Source organism: Apteryx mantelli, chromosome Z (genome assembly GCF_036417845.1).
Source record: "Apteryx mantelli isolate bAptMan1 chromosome Z, bAptMan1.hap1, whole genome shotgun sequence".
NCBI classification, from domain to species: Eukaryota; Metazoa; Chordata; class Aves; order Apterygiformes; family Apterygidae; genus Apteryx; species Apteryx mantelli.
In genome coordinates, this window is record NC_090020.1 from 63,779,127 (window position 1) to 63,798,839 (window position 19,713).

Here is a 19,713-nt window from a genome sequence, read left to right on the forward strand (position 1 = left end):
CATGTCTAGACTGAATATATACCATACACCAAAAAACGCTTAATTAAATTAGAATGGGAGGAATGCACTCTGAAAGATTATGTTTTTCTTAATTACATAGTTGCCATGAAATACTGAGGTTCTAAAAAATGTTGAACTGAGGAATCAGACTTTGCAGTGATTAAAAGAAAAAAAGTAATGGTAAAACATATATTTTTATATTATCCACAGTTTCTCCAAAACTGGATCTGTAAGATTTCTCTGATGGAAGTATGGCTTAACTTATTATTAGTTTCTAGCAGATTATTAAATTTTAGAGTGATGAAAAATCATTAGATGATCCTGTCTGACTTTTTGTATATCATAGTTTATTAAATTTAACTCATTTACCCTTATATTGATCCTAGTAACTTCTATTTAGTTAAAGAATATTGTTCAGAAAGCACTTAGTCTTGAAGACTACAAGAGACAGAGAGCTAGAGTGTGATTGTAATGATCAGTCATACTTTCTGTTAAATATTTATAAGTAATTTTTTAAATATTTGGCTTCAGTTTCTCACCACTGGTAGTTCTCATACGTGCATAATCCAGTTTTGGTGCAGATAAGCTGTGTGCAGTCAAAACTCTTAGCCTATGTTTGTTAAAGCCATATGTATACTGTGATTATTTTTGTGTTCCTTTCCTGAGGGTATAAAGGATAGTGTTAGACCAACAGTTTCATGGTTATTTCTCCCTACTCGTGGTTCTGAGAACAGGCTTGTGTTACCTTAATACTTCTGTTCATAAGATATAATTCAGACTGAGTCCTTCAGCCTTCAAAATTGTGTCTCTGGAAAGTTGATTTGTGATGCTTGACTTTCAGGCTGCTTACTTTCCTACCATTATACATTTTACACTGAAGAAATACTTGAGATTTCTGGTATGCAAAAACCCAAACCAGTGTAGATTTCCCTTCTTGGCAGGACTGAGAATTGAATGGATATCCCCTGCATCTTGCATGAGTCTTGCAGTCACTGAGTTGCTGCATGAAAAGGGACAACTCCCTTAGATTTTCTCTTCTTAGTGAAGAAAGTGACTTTGCAGGCTTGCGTATGCTCTCTAAACCTCAGAGAAGGGTAAGATACAAGATCCAGTCCCATCTTCAGTGTTTTCCTGTGGGTTGAGTTAGGTCGCTTCCCACTCAGTGTGCTTTTTTTGTGGATTACCTTCTGTGCTGTCTAATGTGCTCCATGCACACTACTGGATGATTAGATGAACTGATACGGAATTCCAGGTTCCCCTGAAAGGGGTATGTACCTAAGGGTACGTATTGTGGCATTTGTTGTTGTAGTCCTATGGAATTAGCTGAGGTCTGGAAGCAAAATGAAAAAGCAAAAAAGAAGAAATGAGAGAAAATAAAAGGGAAATATTTGAAATTTCAAATCCTAGGGATTGTGGACAAGGCTTAGAACACAGACCTGGCCATAAAGCTCAAAGAGTAGAGAAAGAGTTTACCAATGATAGATAGTTATTGAATGCTGTGTAGAAGCAGCAGGGAGAAAAAGCTGGTGAGTAAAGTAATTTTTGAAAAATCAGAATTGTCTTGACTAACAGAAGATGTAATGAATTGAAATTCAGAGGAGTTTGGCAGTCATATCTTGATGAAAAGAAGGTTAAGGAAAGGCTATAGTCTAATGAAGTAAACTGTCTTAAAGATGAAGAAGAGTAATATTTTCTAGCATGTGTTTAGTTCTGAATTAGTTCATACAGCTAGAACGTGCCTGCAATTGTAGCATTCATTTTCATTCTGTATGCAAAGCAGGAAAATAGCCTGAGTACCCCTGCTGCCTGTATGAGAAAGCTAGTGTTCAGTGCTGGAGCTGAAATTTCTGATCTAGGAAAATGTCCTCCTAGAGACATTTTCAGGGAAGCTGATATCTTTCCCTCCTTCTTCAGTAATCAGCGAGCTTCATCTTCAATCAGTCAGACCTCAGCTGCATTTTAGGACTTCAGTTTTAGAATGAAATTTTTCCTAGAAAAAATGCTTATTCAAGGAATGTATGTGTTGTACAACTGGTAGGAAAATACTCCAATCTGAAATATTAGGCACACACATTTCAACCTTCAAAATAGTAAGCATGACTAGGATAAATTTTGCTAACAATATCTACCATCAGGTCTCCCATGAACAAATCTCCAGTTGATGGTGTCATCGTTGTTTTATGCGTGATGGTGATATCTTCCATCTTTAACTGCAGCAAGGTTGACGGATCATTTCAAATCTACGGTGTGTGAGCACCTCAACACTAGAGTTGCCAGGTTAGATGCTTGTGATGCTTCAAGTTGCTAATGCACAAGAGAGCAAGTTCCATTCCAGAGTGTTGGCTTATTGCCAGCTCACTCAGTAAGAGTCACTGAACCATGTTAAAACTTGTCCCTGCTACATGCCTAAGGTCCATTTGGCTTTGGTTTCTTGTCCTATTGTATTTAGACTAATCCCTTTAAATTTTAGGGACAGTTTAAGTAAAGTTAAACAGATTTTCTTTTTTTAGTTAAGAGAGTAAATTGACTGGAAAAATCACATAGGACCATATGGTCGTATCTTTCCTCTTTTGTTTAAAGGAACATTGTTTTATGTCTGCCATTGTTATATTGCAGGTATAAAAGCACACAACTTCTATAAATGTAAAAAATCTTCGTTTTCATTTTAGTGATGTGCATATGGACTGAAATGTCATAAACATGAGGCTAGAAAAACAATCCTGGTTTCTATACTGTGTTTAGGTTTAAAATATGAGTCTAAATATGTGGAAAATATTATTTGAAATATAGAATTAGCAATGCTAAAATCATTTGTCTTACATTAAAGCATTCTAATCAAAGAAAAGGAATGTAATAACATTTCACAGATCTTAACAAAAGTGTAAGTAGAATAAATGGGAGTGAAGAGGAGGGTTACGGTAACCTTCAGGGCATCATGAATTTCTGAAGGAAATCTGAGCTCAGAAGTTTGCTTCCTGATTAGAGGCAATACATTCCACTTTGACCTATAGTGTGGAGCTCTGTTGCATTCAGACTCCTGCTTTGTGTAGCACAGAAACATTACTTGACGTTACTCTTGTGACGTGAAAACTGAATAGCTATGGCAATGTTAACCTAGAGGAGAAATTGTGCTCTACTTTTTTTTCTAAGATTCTCATAGAAACCTGCCATTTCCCCATAATAAAGTTCAGGTTTCTGAATAGGCTGTATTTTTTTTCAGTAAATTGGAATTTGCAGTGTTTTGAAGAGCTTCAGAAGTTATTTAATACTAAATTATGTTAATATATCAGAATTGTATTTGATTGTGTGTTTGATCATCAGCCATACCTCAGAGAGAAGAATGACATATAGGAAATAAATGGGAGAAATGTTAAGCTAAAAGAATGCAAAAATTATGTTTAATTTCATGGCAGGTATGCTTCTTATAAAGCTACATTGTTCAATAAATGCTTCCCAAATTTTCAGGGAAGTAATATGTTTAACTGAAATCAAAGTTGGGAATTCTGCATTGCTTCAGAATAAAGGATTAAGGATGCTCCAAACCATATAATGATCTCCAAATACAGGAAATCAGCAGTTAAGGTTAAAATCCACACTAAGACATGGAAATAGGAAGTGAAGTAGCCAAATAATCTTGATCCCTCCCTTGAGGGAAACAATGCAATGTGATGTAGTTATGATAAATGAATATCAATGTTTGTGGTCCCAAGTTAAAATAATCTGATTTTCAAGACCATACTTTTTTATTCTTTTTTCTTTTTTTTGTAATGTCATTTAAAAGTGAAAAAATTTGCATGCAATTATGAAACTATAACCAATGCTTTTATAACATTGGCTAGAAATACAAGTAGGTCTTTTACATAGAGAGAAAGGGGAGAACAGTCTCTTATGACAGGGCGTGGAGGATATAGTAAAAAAAAATAAGTTCTGGCCTTTTATTACTATAAAAACATAAAATTTGAAGATGGTACTTTTTCCAAAAAATGTACTGGTTGATAACATCATATCAATTTATAAGTATTTATCTACTGATAGGCATGAAAGTAATTAAGAAAATTGTCATATCTATCCATACAGAAATTGCTGTGTGGGTTACATGAAGTTCATGTATCTTGTATTGCAGGAAAATTTTCTTTATTTGTTAGTAGTATATTTTGTTCAAATTATCACTTTCTTGGTTGAACAAGATTAATACTGAATCTCCTTCTAATGCTGATACTTATTCCTTCTCTTCCACTTTTACACAAGTTCTAATGTCACTAAGAAAAGACAATCTAAAACTATAGATTTTTGCAGATATAATAAAGCTGACTTTGGTACTTTCCTTATTTTTTCAATATAGGCTGTAAGTAGACTTTCAGTGAATAGATATTCTAGGCCATATGAATATACTACTAATCTGTTAATTAGATAAAATACCAAATTTCTAAAGATTTGAAGTGACATCATTTAATAGTTACCAGAACAAACACAAAGTACTAAAAATAAAATGAATATAGAGTTTATGAAAAAGAGGATGAGTCTTGTCTAAGCAGTAACTTTAATAAGCTGGCAATTTTTACAAGCAAATTCTTATTTGCTCTCTAGATCTTATATCTAATGTGAGAAGTACTTGTTCAAGCATGCCTTTCATCTTCCCACTGTATTAGAGCTTTACTGTTAGAAATTTTTAAAGGACTCTTCACTTGTGCACTTTTATGTCCCTCCCCTGACTCTTGCTTCGTTCTCCATAAATGTTCCAAGGGCAGCGTCTCTAAGTGACACGCTGAAGCAATCAAGGAAGATCTACAAACATAGCCGGGTCAAGATGCTCAGTTTGAAAATGATTCATTTCACTCTTAGTATATATGTGTATTTTGTCTTCTTTAGTGCAAACACTTAGTATAAAACTTATTAAGGTTAAACTTTGTCTCTTTTCTCCCTTAAAAAGAAAGGGTTCTTTTTCAAAAGAGTTATGTGTAGTTATACAACTGTAAATCAGTGTCTGGTAGTGTACAAGAAGATCACGAGCTTGATTTTACAATATTTCTCTTCATTGTATTTTTGTAGTTTTGTTGCCTCACGTGACTCAAGATTCTCCATCTCCTGTACTTTCTTCCCAACCCTGTTAAACGAGCGGCAGAACAAATTAAGGGCCGCTTTTAAAGGATTAGGCCAAATTCTCCCATGTCTGCTGTAACTCATGGATTTGTAATTGAACAAAAATATGAACACCCCCTATTGTATTTGGAGAAAAGAAAAATTAGAGACCTCTGCAGTTCTTTGTGTTCCAAACCCTAAGAAATCCAGGAAATGGCTTGCTAGGCAAATCTCTAGCACTGCAGTTGGAAGGCAGAGATAACTGATTGCTAACAAAGAGTGAGAAAAACAAATCACGTGAGTAGCACACTTCAGATAACTTCAGTGCCAGAAAAATACTTGATATATAAAATAAACCTCTGTGAGCAGTACTGAGGACCATTCAGATTGTTTTGGATCTGTCTTCTCTGAATCTTAAGTGTTTAGGTAATAAATCAAGACAGAAGCATGCTGGCTGTCTCACAAAAATAACTGCTGTCATTTCAGATACATAAGCAGTACCTCTTTTGGCAACTATAATGATCAGAATTTAGAACCACCCAACAAATCAGCAACCTCATCTTAGATAAAAATGAAATTGTAGGGACTTGGGAGAGATGTGTCTACAGTATTGTTCTTTCACAAGATAAAAGAAGGATAAAAAAGAAGTTTACATTCCCATCCTTCCCTTCACTTTTACCCCAGGGTCTCTGGTTATCTATTGCCTTTTTATTCAGTGCAGCTGAGACCAATTACCTCCTCTGTGATTTTTGAGTTCAGATCTTAAGCTGGATGTGTAGTACAAATATTTCTTTCAGATATAAGGAAAAACAGATTGCCAAGAAAAATCCATTCCATTGCAGATACTAGTAAATTAAAGGGACCCAGAACGCTAGCCAGACATGCCACCTTCTTAGCATTTCTAAGAAATATACCAACTATAGAGAAATTTCAGGAGAATTTCAGTTATGATTTTAAAGCTCTTTAAGCTGCTGTATTGCATAGTTCTTATATGTAATGTAGACTCTCTTGGGAAAAGAGGAGCTGTAATGCTTGAAGAAAAACAGTGATTCAGAGATGCTGTGCCAAACACTTTTTCTTAGAGTTTCATGAGATGGTAGGCAGAAAGGTAACTTCATAGAAAAACTTCTCTGTATTAGTTAAGACTTCTGACTGTCTCCTTGCTCATCTGGCTGTTCTTTTAAAAACAGAATTATACTGTTAGTTTTAGACAGGCTGTTTAAACCAGCAAAAAAAATACTGACTAAACAGATGCAGACTGTTTGAAATAGGTAAGTAAATTATGCCAGTGGCTCCATAAGGAGCATTTTGTGTTCCCTTCTTTCTTCCCTGCCTTCTCACTCCAATCTAATTGCAAACTTGCTTTTGTAAAAGAGGTAGCCTTAGTGTAATGATGACCAAATATAAATAACATGTTCTCATGGAAATAAAACTGGTACTTTGGTCAGAAACATGTTTTCCTCTGCAGTTGTGGCCAATCAGGGTGCAAATTACTGGGCTGTAATGGCATACTGCCACTACCATCTTTGGAAAAAGATGACAGTAATTGCAAACCCCCTTTCCAACCATCAGAAAAAATTACCTGCACTAATGATTAGTTTCCTATTAAATTCAGAAGCAAGGGCGAATGGAATAGCCTTCTCAGAAGTGAATAGATTATTTAGATGAATAAATATTCAGAAAAAAAAGAAGTGAATATACCAGCAGCTTATATGGAAAGGCATTGAGTTCCTGTGCACATCAGGAATAGCAGCTTCCATTTGCAGACATGCTTTTTATCAGACATACCACTACTACCATCTACAACAACATCTTTTTCACAAGGAAAGCTGGTAGAAGAAGGGAAGTTATTAAACTATAAAATTTGTTCTTTTTTTGATAGGTCCCAAGGCTACAAATCACATTTGGACTCTTTCATTTCCAGACAGTTGGAGTCTGCCTATGTTATTTCTTTGACAATTGAAATACATTAACTGTGAATATCTGGATATCAGAAATAGTCAGCATGATCCAGTTCAACTCTTTTCCACTTCCCAGTATGCTCACTTCTATAAGAGACTCACTTGCAGAGATGAGGTTTTCTGTTTTAAGAAATTGTACAGAGGTAATTCAAAAGAAAAGGCTTCTGTTTGAGGCACTCCTAATTCTAGAAAATGATGGCAGCTGAGAATTAGGCCAATAAACTACTTTTTCCATTGTAAAATTCTGATTCGGTTTGTTGCATTGGACATCCAGCTCCTTCCCTCCCAATATATATATTGATATTGAAGAACGATTATAACAATTAACAGTGGTCTGAAAGTTTCACTATAGCACATAAGTTGCTCAGACAGGAATTGTGTTTAGAGCTGTATTTTTATTATATGCCAGGGAGTATTCTCCATCTGAGGTTGTAATAACCTAAGATGTTGGTCAGACCTTTCTCATTTATAATACAGCATATGGTTTCCTGTATTTCTGAGACACCACACACTAGACTAGATGCAGGCAGGCATTGCTTTAGACTTTGTATTCCACAGGGAGATTTCCCATAGGCATGGAAGTGATGCTTTTTTCACTGATCAGGTCCTTCCCCAACCTGGAGAGAACATCCATCAAATAGATTCACTGAGGTTCCTTTTTGTATATCAATGATATTAATGATTGTTGGGAGGAATACTTTGATATACCTTGTGCTTTTAGGTCATAATGGTCAGCTAAAGAGGTGAAACAGTACCCAGTGTCTTGGAGCTCAGAGTAACATGCAGGTCTCGTATTTTTATACCACTTTCTGGAACAATACATTCAGATTAATTTGACAACACTGTCACTGTTTTCAGTAAAGAAAGTGGTATGAAATACTCTTCTGTCTATAGAGAGATGGCCAGCCGCTAATGTGCCATCAGTTGTGTCTTTTGGCGATCAGCCCTGAAAGTTTCTAGAAGATCAAAATGGACTGCCTCAACACATTCTTGTTCCTGAATGATGAATAAGAAATCAGGGAATCAGTCTTTTTAGCATTTGTAATACGGAAGGCTCCAGAGACTGAGTTCTTCATACGACACAAAGAAGTGACAGTTTCAGTGCTCCAGGTGTGCAGAAACTCAGTTCTGGCATTTGCTTTGACTCCTTTTTCATCCCATGGTGAGGGAAGCTTTTATGTGTCTCACTGCCTGTCCCTCTGATTTCATAAGTCTTGTGCCATGTTTGGAAAGGAAGAACTAATGTGGTCAATGGTTAATATTTAAGAAATAGGTTATATTTCCCCAATATAGATTGATTTAGAGGGAATTCATCAAAGGCAAACTAAGAAAATGGAATTTTAAAAATGTATGCTATTAAGAAGGTTGTCATTGTGCATATTCTCTTCAAGTGCTTCATTTATGTCAGGTAAGTCAGGCATATTTCATTGATTGTTTAGGAATAATGGTGGTAATTTCATTAAAGATAGTCTTACACATGTAATAAAAATCTTTTCAATTAGATTCTCAGTGAGTTAACTTCTTGTTTTAATTTGATGATTATATTGCCATCTATAGCTCCAAGGGTTTATTTCAGATTCCCAGGGCATAAGGATTCTTTTGCCATATTTCTGTTTTCAAAGTCATATCATCTTTGTTGAAAGTTAAGAAATTTGTTGTCCGGAAATCTCTGTTAGCCAGATGCCACCCAGAGATTTCTTCCTGTGTTTTCCACTGATCTTAAGTTTCCTTCACTCTTAAGTTCCATGACAAAGGGAACTTAAAATAAAAAGGCTCCAAGTCTCATCCATATGAGTGGATATGTAGAAGGGAGCATGCATACAGCATGGCCCTCGGAATTGCAAAACCCAAGTTCTACTTGAACTTTCATTGGCTACTGTGTGCAGATACTGTACTGTTACAGAAACATCACCTGCTCCCTATTTGTCTCTGTTTACTAATCCAGGTGCCTCAATATATAGTCCTTATTCAGGTAAAATGCCCCAATTAGGACCAACTGTCTTTAATTTATGTTGCAAGAATATTGTGAAACTTTTTAAAAAAAGCTTTACAAGATAAGTAATATGCTTTCAAAACGCTGTTTAAAAAAAAAAGGTGCTAAACAATTGTGCAGTATTCTGAGATCTGACTAAACTAAACAGAGTTTAATTGATCCTACTTCTCTGCTTACAGCTCTGCTGTACTAAGAGTGTTTTTTTAGGTCCAAACATAATCTTTGTAAAAATCACATTAAGTTTTAAGAGATGCCTGATGCTGCAGAAAAGTAATGGGCTGTTTTTCTCCTCCTCTTTCGGGCAGTTTTGGTATGAATCATGATGGAATTGGAAATTCCTGTGGGACCAAAGGTCATGAAGCAGCAAAGCTAATGGCAGCTCATATTACAGCAAACACCAACCCTTTCTCTTGGTCAGCCTGCAGTCGGGATTACATCACCAGTTTTTTGGAGTAAGTAATCTCTCAAGAAAAATGATAAGTTCCAAAAATTCACACCTTTCAGAATAAATAGTTGGTGGAGCTACAGTGACCTTTTCTAATAGTTTACAATTTTAGGATGAAAAGACAAAAGTGTAACAAGTCACTTCAGATTTTCATATTGTACAGTATTTTTTCCATGTAATGGCAAAAGCTTCTTCTGCTGCATTCTCAACCTCGCAGTTCTCATTTTTGATCTATTCAAAATGTTTTGAAGTGCTGACCACATTTCATTACTTCATTAATCTGAAGGTAAGAAATAGAAAGGGGACGAATATGGGGAGTGTTTTGTTAAATACATGCACAGTGTGAGGCAATCTATTTAAGAGAACATGGTTCTATCCCTGTTCCTCCTAAATTTCATTTTCCTGTTTTGTTACTAAGTCTTCTGTTTTTTGTTTTTTTTTTCAATCAGTGTCCTTTGATACCTTTGGTGAGAATATGAAGGTCAAGAAGAGAATGGCATAGATTTTTGTATTAATAACTTAAAATTGTGCTAAATTGTGCTAATTGTGTGGTGATTTTTATCCATAAATACATTTTTGATTTTATGCTACCTGGAAATTTTACTTCTATTAAAAAAAAATTAAAACAGTCAAAATATGTTGGTCACAAAAATGTGCTGATTGGTATACATGACGCATAATGAAGCCTTTGTATGTAATTTACTTTGTGGAAGGCAGACACCAAAGTACTGTGACTTCACTGAGAATATATTAATAACAGGAGTTTTTTAAATGTCTGTTACACAGGGGCTTTATGGAGGCAAACCGCAATTGTTTGATAGGTTCAGTGTCATCAGTGCAATCATTCCTTTAAGAAATAAAGGTTGCTTAGTAATTCAGATATTTCCTATATTGTAGGAGGTAAACTTAAACCAGGCCTAAAACAGTGGTCTAACCACTAGACTACAATGAACAAAATGAGCTTCTCCTCCTCTTTTAGATATCTAACCTCAGAATAAGGTGCTGTATGATCAATCTTATCCGGACCCATCCAGACCAGTAGTATTTGCTTTTTATTGGTTCTAATGCAGCTTCCCATGCACTGTACAGGAGCATCAGTTTGTTCTGAAGAGGTGCTTAGGCTCCATAAAGAGTCAGTGGACAATTTCGTGTTGATATTAGGCATTGTTCAGATGAATGTACTTCTCTTCAGTTACTGTGTCAGGTTAAGGCACTTTGTATCACCTCACTAAGCTATGCACTCGCGTTTGATGTACTGCTGTGTTTGGGATGACTGCCTGAACTAAAGTATGCTGACTAAATAGTCCTACATATATTTGTGGTACATGTTTCTTGGAATATGAATCAGTTTTCTGATAAGAAATATATATGCATTCATTTAACACAAATTAAAGGAAAAACTAGACAAGGTCATTTTGTTTTATCACTGCCAATCACTTCTGTCAATGCAATGCTGTCCATTCCCTTTAGTATTCTTTCTGGCATATTATGCAGTTCAGTTTTAACTATGACCAAGAATGGGATTTTTCATCTCTTCTGGGAGATTATATCCCAGTTTAGTAGTTCTGACTATCAGCTTACATTTCAGGTATTTTCTTGTAGCATCTGGAGGTTTGTTTCTCACTATGAGAGTTCTGTTATTCTCAGTCTTGTCTTGCCTTTGTTTGTTGCTCTCTTTTGAACTCCATTTGAACTCATTATTGTCCTGAAAATATCTTGTCTATAGATGAAGATGTTATTCCGCAGGTAGTTAAAGCAGTCATTTCTTATTTATGGGTTTAAAGAAACACATGGTGAAATTCTATGGCTTGCATTATGCTGCAAACAGAACAGGTCCTTCATGGTTTTAAATTTCAGTCTGGATGAACTTCCTTGTTTCTTAGCTTGATGCCTCTGTGTACGCAGGGATCTTTTACCTTTTGCTGTATCAATTTAAAAACACGTTTAGCTTGTGCCTTTACTACTTTGTTACATTTAATTTTTTGTGTATTATTTGCTCTTAGTATCTCCCTTACTCTTTTCCGTTCCCCATGTTTGATTCACTATTAAGTTTCATTTTTAAGTCGGTGAGATGCCACTGAAACTGTAGTTATGCTAGCATAAAGCCAGAATAGTACTCTGGTGAATCTGTTCCCATAGTTCTAATCTCTTCAGATTTTTTGAGATACTTCTTTATCCTTGTCTGTGTTTGCAACTCTTGTCAAATTAGTACCATCTGTGAATTTCATAAAAGTCATTATTGAAGATACTAGATGATACTTGAACCCTAGAAATAATTCCAATAATAGGTTACTTTTTATGATATTTCAGTTATGTTTTTATAACCCAGAATACAGATGTTATTTTTTTCAAAGCCACCTTGGATAAACATTGTTTTATGCATTTCAATTATGAATGGATTTTCCAATTGTATAACATACATTGTTATATAATGTACTAAGAGCCAGAGATACTTCTTTATCTACTAATATTATAATCTATAAAAAATTTCGCAAAGATGATCTGTTCATTATAAATCCATGCTGCTTATTGTTTATGGCTCTAATATTCTCTAAATGCATGGATGATTTTTTTTCTTAAAATAGTTATTGCATTGTTTCACAAAGTAGAATAGTCTGCATCAGAATCAATCTTTTTTCCCCCTGTAAAACTATGTTTTATTTTTCCCAAGTTTCTAGTGCTATGCCTCCCCAGCTTTTCATGTAATTTCCTCAATGACAGCAGGAAGCTGTTAAGATACCAGTTACACAGGTACCTGCAGGACAGCTGTCAGAAACCAAAATAACTTCTTTTTTACCCATTCACATCTTTCCTTGAGGCAGAACATCTTTAAGAGCAGAAGCTTATTTATTGCAGGTCATCATCAGAGAGCAAGAAGCAAGGAAAAAAAGAGAATTTCATGTAGCAGTTCCCTGTCTGCCCCATATAGCAGAACAGTCTGCATCCAGAAAGGAAAAATGATTCCTTTTTTTTCTAATATTTCTTCACAACTTAGCAACAGATGAGAAGAATGCTGATTTAGAGCTCTAGAGGCAAAGCCTCAAGACCCTGTCATCTGTGTCTACATATGCTTGATTCCAGATGTGTTAAACTCTGCCCTCTTTCCCTCTGTTTTTCTCAAGAATGGGAAAACACTGGAGACAAGAATCAAAAGACCATAACCAAGGATGACAAGTGCTTTTTCTGTGCACAGTGGGTATGGCTAGTTTAGGATTCATTCGGCTATATCTGGAAAGAAAGTAGAGCATGGTAGAATGAAATGCAGAGATGCCCAAGTTAGCAGAAGCCTGAGCCAGTGAGTCTATGTGACATATGACAACAGCTTTTGGATTTATCGGCTTGGGTCTGGATGCAGTCCAGCTAAGTTAGGGCAGGGCTGTCATGGTGCCAGGATAATGCAGCTGGAATGCATTCAGCTTGAAGCTGGTAAAGTGTTCACAATGTTACGAGTAAGTTAGATCCATGTGGATTTACCAGTTTGGGTCACCACTGGCTAAGGTATTTTTGCACAGTGCACCATTTCACAGGATAGACAAAGCCTTTCTGTACTTTCTCATCATGCAGAAGCATTTTGAAACAGAAGTCATCCTGGTGATACTCAGAGGAGGGCTCAGCTTCACCTTCCTCTTCCTCAAGACTTTCTAAAAACTACACCCAGATGTAAATTTTCCAGACTTAGGACAAACAGAAGAAATTGAGGGATAGCTATTAAATATCACTTGGAAGATACCAGTTCAGCCAGACACTGCTTAGGAAAACTGTTTATTTTGCAGGCTGGCCAGGTAGAAGATGGAAGTAATAAAGAGTAATAAAGGCAAAGCAAAGCTGTTTATTGTTAACAGAGCTATCAGAGCTCCCAAGAAGAAAGACCAGCCAGCGCAGGTTTGAAATGGCCATATTTTGTAACTATGGGAAAGACTTTCCTAAAGCAAGTGCCATTTTTCTGGGAAAACCATTTATTGTAGCATATAATAAGTTGTTGCCTGTCAGCCATTATGTTAGGGTGAAAAATTGGCAAAGTACTGATAAATTCTTTACAATGGCTTTAAATTTCTCTAATCTTTTGTGGAATTAAATGCAAAAGTGCTCACTGAGAATTGAAGGTTTGGTGAGCAGTGTCAGAGGACAAAGATTCCTGTGAGAACAGTAAAAATCCTCAAAAATAGTTTATAGGAAAAAAGAATGAATCCTGAAGATACTATGTGTGATGTAAAACCAATCATTTTAAATTTCATTCTATGCAGCATATATATACTTACATATGTATGCAGCATTCAAATTTCATTATATGCAAAATGTATTTATACAGTGTGCCTATTATAACCATGCAGATCCCTAGACTTTAAAAAAGGGAACTTTCTGCTTAAAATTCTTTATTCAGATACTTTTATATTTTGTAGTACCATAATTTGGATGATTGCTGGAATCATAGTTGCTTAATTTTGTCTGAGTCAGATAGGAGAGTGTGTTACAAGAAGCCAGATGGCCAGCTCTGTCTTTCAGAGGCTGATTGTCTTTTGAAGAGGAATGGAGAAGAATCAAGAGTCTTCAAATAAGTAAGATTTAACACAGGAAATTCTTGGAGAGTCTCTAGGATTGCCATACAACAGGATTTAGATCTCAAAGACTACACCTTTCTAACTCTGGAAAAAGGAGCCAAGCTATCTGGGTCCAAGCAAGTGCACATAGAAAATATCAAATATCTTCCAATGCCTGTGTCCAGGTATCATCTGGGCCTTAGATCTTGGACATAAAAATGAATATGCAAGATAAATAGAAGATACTTATATATTTACCTCATAGGCTGCCTATGGCAGATCAGTCAATCCCACAATACTCCAGAGATCTAAATTATCTTTTAAAAAAGTACAAGCTAAGACTAGTCTTGTAAGATAAGGTCACATCAGTTGTATCTAAATTCCATATCTCGCTCTCCAAATCACTGGAGAAAATTTACTATTCAGTGTTACCTATTGACCTATACTTCAGGTTATAATTTGCCTCTTTCATCTTTTACTTTAAAGCTTACTAGGGGGATTTTTTAGCCAACAGTTATTTTGATAAAAAGGATACATTCTCATTTATTGTAGATTCTCAAACTTCAAGAGTCAGTATTTTGTTTAAAAGGCTTCCCAATTAAAAAAAGAGAACCAGTTTCTGTAAACATGGGCTTGCAATATGGTTTTGAATGTTGACTTGGCAAGTAAGAGTCTTTATCTACCTTTTGGGGTTATTTAAATGTAAACAAATTTTAATGAACCAAACCAGCAGCCAGTTCCCACTAACTTTTTTGTAAAATGTTTGATAAAATTAACAAAAAACAACAAATTGATCCTATATTTTGTAGCTTAATGTCTCCCAAACTCTTAAGGCCAGATATCTTGGTGGACCAAAAGACTTATCCTAATATGGCTCCTGGATAAATATTCAAAAGAAAAAAGAACACTTTGGACTGCAGATCATATTGTGGAGAGAAACATCATTAAAGAAATAGCAAGTATTTTTATTGTCAAACAAAAGAAAAATTGATAATTACGACAACATTGTAGAAAATTAAAGAGTCTATGAGATGAAGTAGGTAATCAGTCGTAGTGTCAGGCCTGCATAAAAGATTGGAAACAAATAGAAATTATCATCAGAGAGATTCCTAAATCCATATCTGTATTTGAATTTCTCTGAAGTTCAAGAATGTTTGTATTCAGTAATCCTCTTCTGGGTCATTTTAATTTTAAACATACCACCTTAAATCACACTTCCAGTACTTAAGCCCGGATTCCACAAATATTTATGCATTATTATCTTTAGACCAGTGAGCAATCTCAAGAATTTATTCCTTAATGTAAAGTTAAATGAATTTTTTTAACCTGTATAAGAATATATCCTGGTACTCACTAAAAATCCATTTTTACTCAGGAAAAATATGTAGTAAGTATGAAGTAAGGATTCTGATAGGAGCCAAATGTTATATATGCACATACAAATAATGCATGTTTTTATATATATATGTGTATATATAATGCACAATATTTATAGTTAATATATTTTACTATTGGTATACGTGAACATAATTCAAAAGATAAGTGTAACATAACATATATGAAATTTCCCACATTTTAATTGGTAATTCTGTAATAGAATTAAAGATATCATATATACTATCTATATGTTTGTACAGCTATACTAGATCATTTAAAATATTTACAGTAAATTTAATATATGATTGTTAGTCATAGTTTGCATTGTATTCCTCATCATTATCATAAATGAGCCAGTTTTTTAGCATTTAAAACCTACTTTCAGTGTCAGTATTCTGGGATATTTTCCTCAACCATTGAAGGAGTTATGTTCTATTGTGTTTGTTGCTGAGATATTTGGGAATAGATATGCTGTAATATGAGCATGAACTATAGAAGGTCTACATGCATAGTTTTCACACTTTCTCTTCGGAGCCTTGACTATAGAAGTGGTGTCCACACAGATGCCTTGATCCATCATTTAATCTCGTGAGGATTATCTACTCCCTCTTAAAAAATGTAAATGCTCTCATAGGGATATCCTGCAAGATCTTTTGACTTTATATGTGCTACCTGCATAAGATAATATCACAAAGTGCAAAACTGATTCCAAGGAAAAATTTTCTAAAATTGTAGAGATGAAGGTATTGGGGCATTCTTTCCCTTCTCATTATCTTTTTTACATCTACACAATGTTTGTTTGTTTGTTTTTTCACTTTCATATGCCTGATGATTACTATTGGATCTCAGTTTAGAAAGTGCTGCAATACCTTTATTCATCAGGCACCTTTTTGCTTTGTTCTCTTAGATTTAGCAGAAATCTTTTCTGAAGTATCTGGGTTTTGTGCTGGTGGCGTGAAGAGAAAGGGAGAAGATGAGGGATATAGACTCAAGAGTATTACACCATTTCTGAGTCCAGTAGAAATTTTCTGGAACAGTTTCAAAGATCCTCACTCTGTGTTAATTTTTTGGGCACAGATTTGGTGAGACCTTTGATTGCCAATGGGAAGTCCCTGGTTTCATGACTGTTTTATAACACTTGCTATTTCTTTTCCGAAATACTTCAGTTAACACAGTGCAGTATCAGGTTCTTATATTAAGTTTGTAAATTGTATCAATTTTGTCCAAGTACCTTGAGAGAAATAATAGAACTGAAACAGAAGGAAAAAAGAGAAACAAATTTTCAGTCTGGAAGATGGTGATGTAATATAGTCAGTAAGTGAATGACCACTTGTTAGTCATTTCCTTGCTTTTTTACTACTATAACAATATTTCTTTTTAATGAAATGGTATCATTAGAGCAGAGCAGGTATTTTTTTTGCTACAAGGATTTTTACTTCCATTATATGAAATTAACTTTTAATATTTATTTCTGCAATTTTATGTCCTGTAGGGTAGGTATAGAGTTAAATTTAGAGGTTCAGTGCATTTAAAGATTAAGATCTGATTCTGTAATCTAATCTGTGCAGGGATCCATATGCCTATGGAGAGAGTCACCGAAGGTAATGAGAGTTTTAAATGCTGTGTCCTTGCCTACCTGTTTGCAGGAATCATAGTTTACAGACCAAACTCTGCACTACTGGAATCTGTGGAAATATTCCTGTCATGTACAATACTAGCTGGAGCTGTTGTTAAATGCTAAACTTTTCACTGCTTCGTTAAGCAAAGTTCCTATTTGCAGTTTGATCTGAACAATGCAGAAGCATCAGACTGTATTTGAGTTACTTCCATATTGCAGTTATTAATGTGTACTCTTCATACACAGAAAGTACAGTGCTGAAATATTTAGATTCAAAAGAATGTAGGATAGTTTCCCAACTTTTGCCATTTAAAAAACTACATATTTACAAGAGTAAAAATTGGAATAAAGGGGAAAGTACCTTTTTTTCTTTCCTGAATCACATATTTGATATTTTAGATTTCAACACATTTTCAACATGATTTCAACATGTTTTATGCCCTGATTTTAGGAAAAAAATGTGCAAGAGAATAACATTAAATTCATTGGCATTAGTAACTGAATTTCATAATTTTTGTGTATTTACCTGATTATTGCTTTAGTTACTATATTACCTCTTCTGAAATGGTCAGGATTTTTTTTGCTTGTTTATTTATTTTTCCAAAGGATTTGTTGTACTATTTAGAAGAAATGAATAAAATAGGGTTAAAATTGAAAATATAAAGTATATGGTTAAAAGGGGCTTTTTGCTCTTATTATCTGCAAATGAAAAGTATTGAAAATTAGAGATATCCAAAATAACAGTGTAGAACATTCACTTGTGAAATTATGTTCTTTTGGCAAGGTGCATGGAAAAGATTTGGAAAAAAACCATAAGTGCTGGCAAAATTTGTAGGAATGTTGGAAAAAAATTTAAAGTGTTGGCATAAGAATTCATTAAAAATCCTCACTTATTCACATGTGAAATGAAAGTAAAAAAGCATCTGTCCTCTTTTATGCACACTGACTAAATAAAACTGAATAATTACATTTAGCAAAATATAAAGCTTTCTAAACAAAAGAACTCTGTCTGCCTTTGGCTTTGTTTATTTGTTCCACTACATTAAAATATCATGTTTGAATGTGGGCATATTTTGAAAAAACAGTGATTATAAATGAATATGAACTTTTTAAAAGATGCTGATAGTTAAAATATGAAATTTTGAAGACTAACTATTATTATTGAAATGGAAAAAATCTTGAATCCATACAAATATAGGTAAATTTAAAGATCCTGGACAATTTTGACCACTAACTATTTTGTTCGCTCAAATAGAAGAATGCACGTTAAGGTCTTAATTTTATAAACACTTAGGTGTGTTGAAATTTAAATGTTTGTACTTTTATATAAGCCTTTTGAGCTTCTCATTATCCGTAAGATTGTAAAGTACTTAGCTGTTGAAGGATTGAAAGGATTGTTAAGAATTATAAACTTCATTTTTAAAATTTGCTTAATTTGTTTGTTTTTCATTCTGTGACCAAATGTAGCTATTCTTCAGTGAACACAAATAGGAAACTTAAAAATGAAAATCAGTCTTGTGTGGCTCAGAAATTATCGCACTTTTAAAAAGGATGATATATGAAATCTATTTCACAATCTAAAATGAGCATTTTTGTTTAATAATAATAATGAAAAACTATTTTGAGCTCTTAATTCCCTCTAATTATATTTTTTATCATGGGTGTACCATTTTACTGTTTGTTTATTGCAGTCATATTTGTTTCACACCCAGTGCTGTTAAAAGTAAGAACTAGATACATGATATCGTTACTGTGATTAACAGTCAATAGAATTCCTAATTCCTTTGGTCCTTTATGTTGAACAGTTCAGGCCGTGGTACTTGCCTTGATAATGAGCCTCCCAAGCGTGACTTTCTTTATCCAGCTGTGGCCCCAGGTCAGGTGTATGATGCTGATGAACAGTGTCGCTTCCAGTATGGAGCAACATCCCGCCAGTGTAAATATGGGGTAAGAAGTCTTAATCCTTATGCTGAGTGTTCTGCTTAGTCATTTGTATATATTCCTTCGTAACATAAATCTTTAGTTAGATGCAGTAGTGGGTTACAGATTTCCTACAGTATTCTGTCTGGTGCCGCCATGTGTAAGCAAAGGGTAAATTTCAATCTTTATGCTGCATCTTTTGCTTGAGTCATTTGTGTGTACGGTACTCCAAAATGTGTGGGTAACAATGAGTTGGAGAAGCATTTTTTAATGTTAGGAAAGAAAGAGCCCATGACACTTGATCCTGCTCCTTGTAAAGTGAGCAGGATTCTCACTGATTTCAGTTAAATGAGATCAGGTCCATCTTGTAGTAATCTTGAAACGTGAAATCTGTTGTGTGGGCTTTAACTTTTCAATTTAAAGCTACATTTTGAAGTTACTTTTGTACTTGTATTGATTTGCCAGGTTGGTTTGTTTTTACTTTTTTTTTTTTTTTTGCTGGCATTGAGGTTTTATTGTTTCTCACATTATTCAGATCTCTAACTGAAAAGAGTAATTGGGAATGGGAACAGAGGAACATGATGCTAGACAGCTGAAAAGAATACCGAAGAGCTGAGTATGAGCAAAGTTTTGGTTGCTAGTACCAGTGTGCAGTATTTAAGTTAAAGGAATTTGCAGTAGAAATAAAAACCTGTACGCTAATATTTAGGCCATTTATGCAATACATCTTTAAATATTATCTTGAAACAAATCTTGCCCAAAATATCTAGTGAAAGGATGCA

The 19,713-nt window shown here is 34.6% G+C and overlaps 1 protein-coding gene across 1 annotated transcript in view; it reads left to right on the forward strand.

Moving 5' to 3' along the window:
* ADAMTS6 (ADAM metallopeptidase with thrombospondin type 1 motif 6) overlaps positions 1 to 19,713 on the forward strand; it is a 163,385-nt gene that overhangs the window by 69,013 nt on the left and 74,659 nt on the right. Inside the window, exons 10-11 of the mRNA XM_067316437.1 lie at positions 9,339 to 9,485; positions 18,817 to 18,958. Of these exons, the coding sequence (XP_067172538.1) occupies positions 9,339 to 9,485; positions 18,817 to 18,958 (289 nt within the window). The remainder of the gene's footprint in view (positions 1 to 9,338; positions 9,486 to 18,816; positions 18,959 to 19,713) is intronic.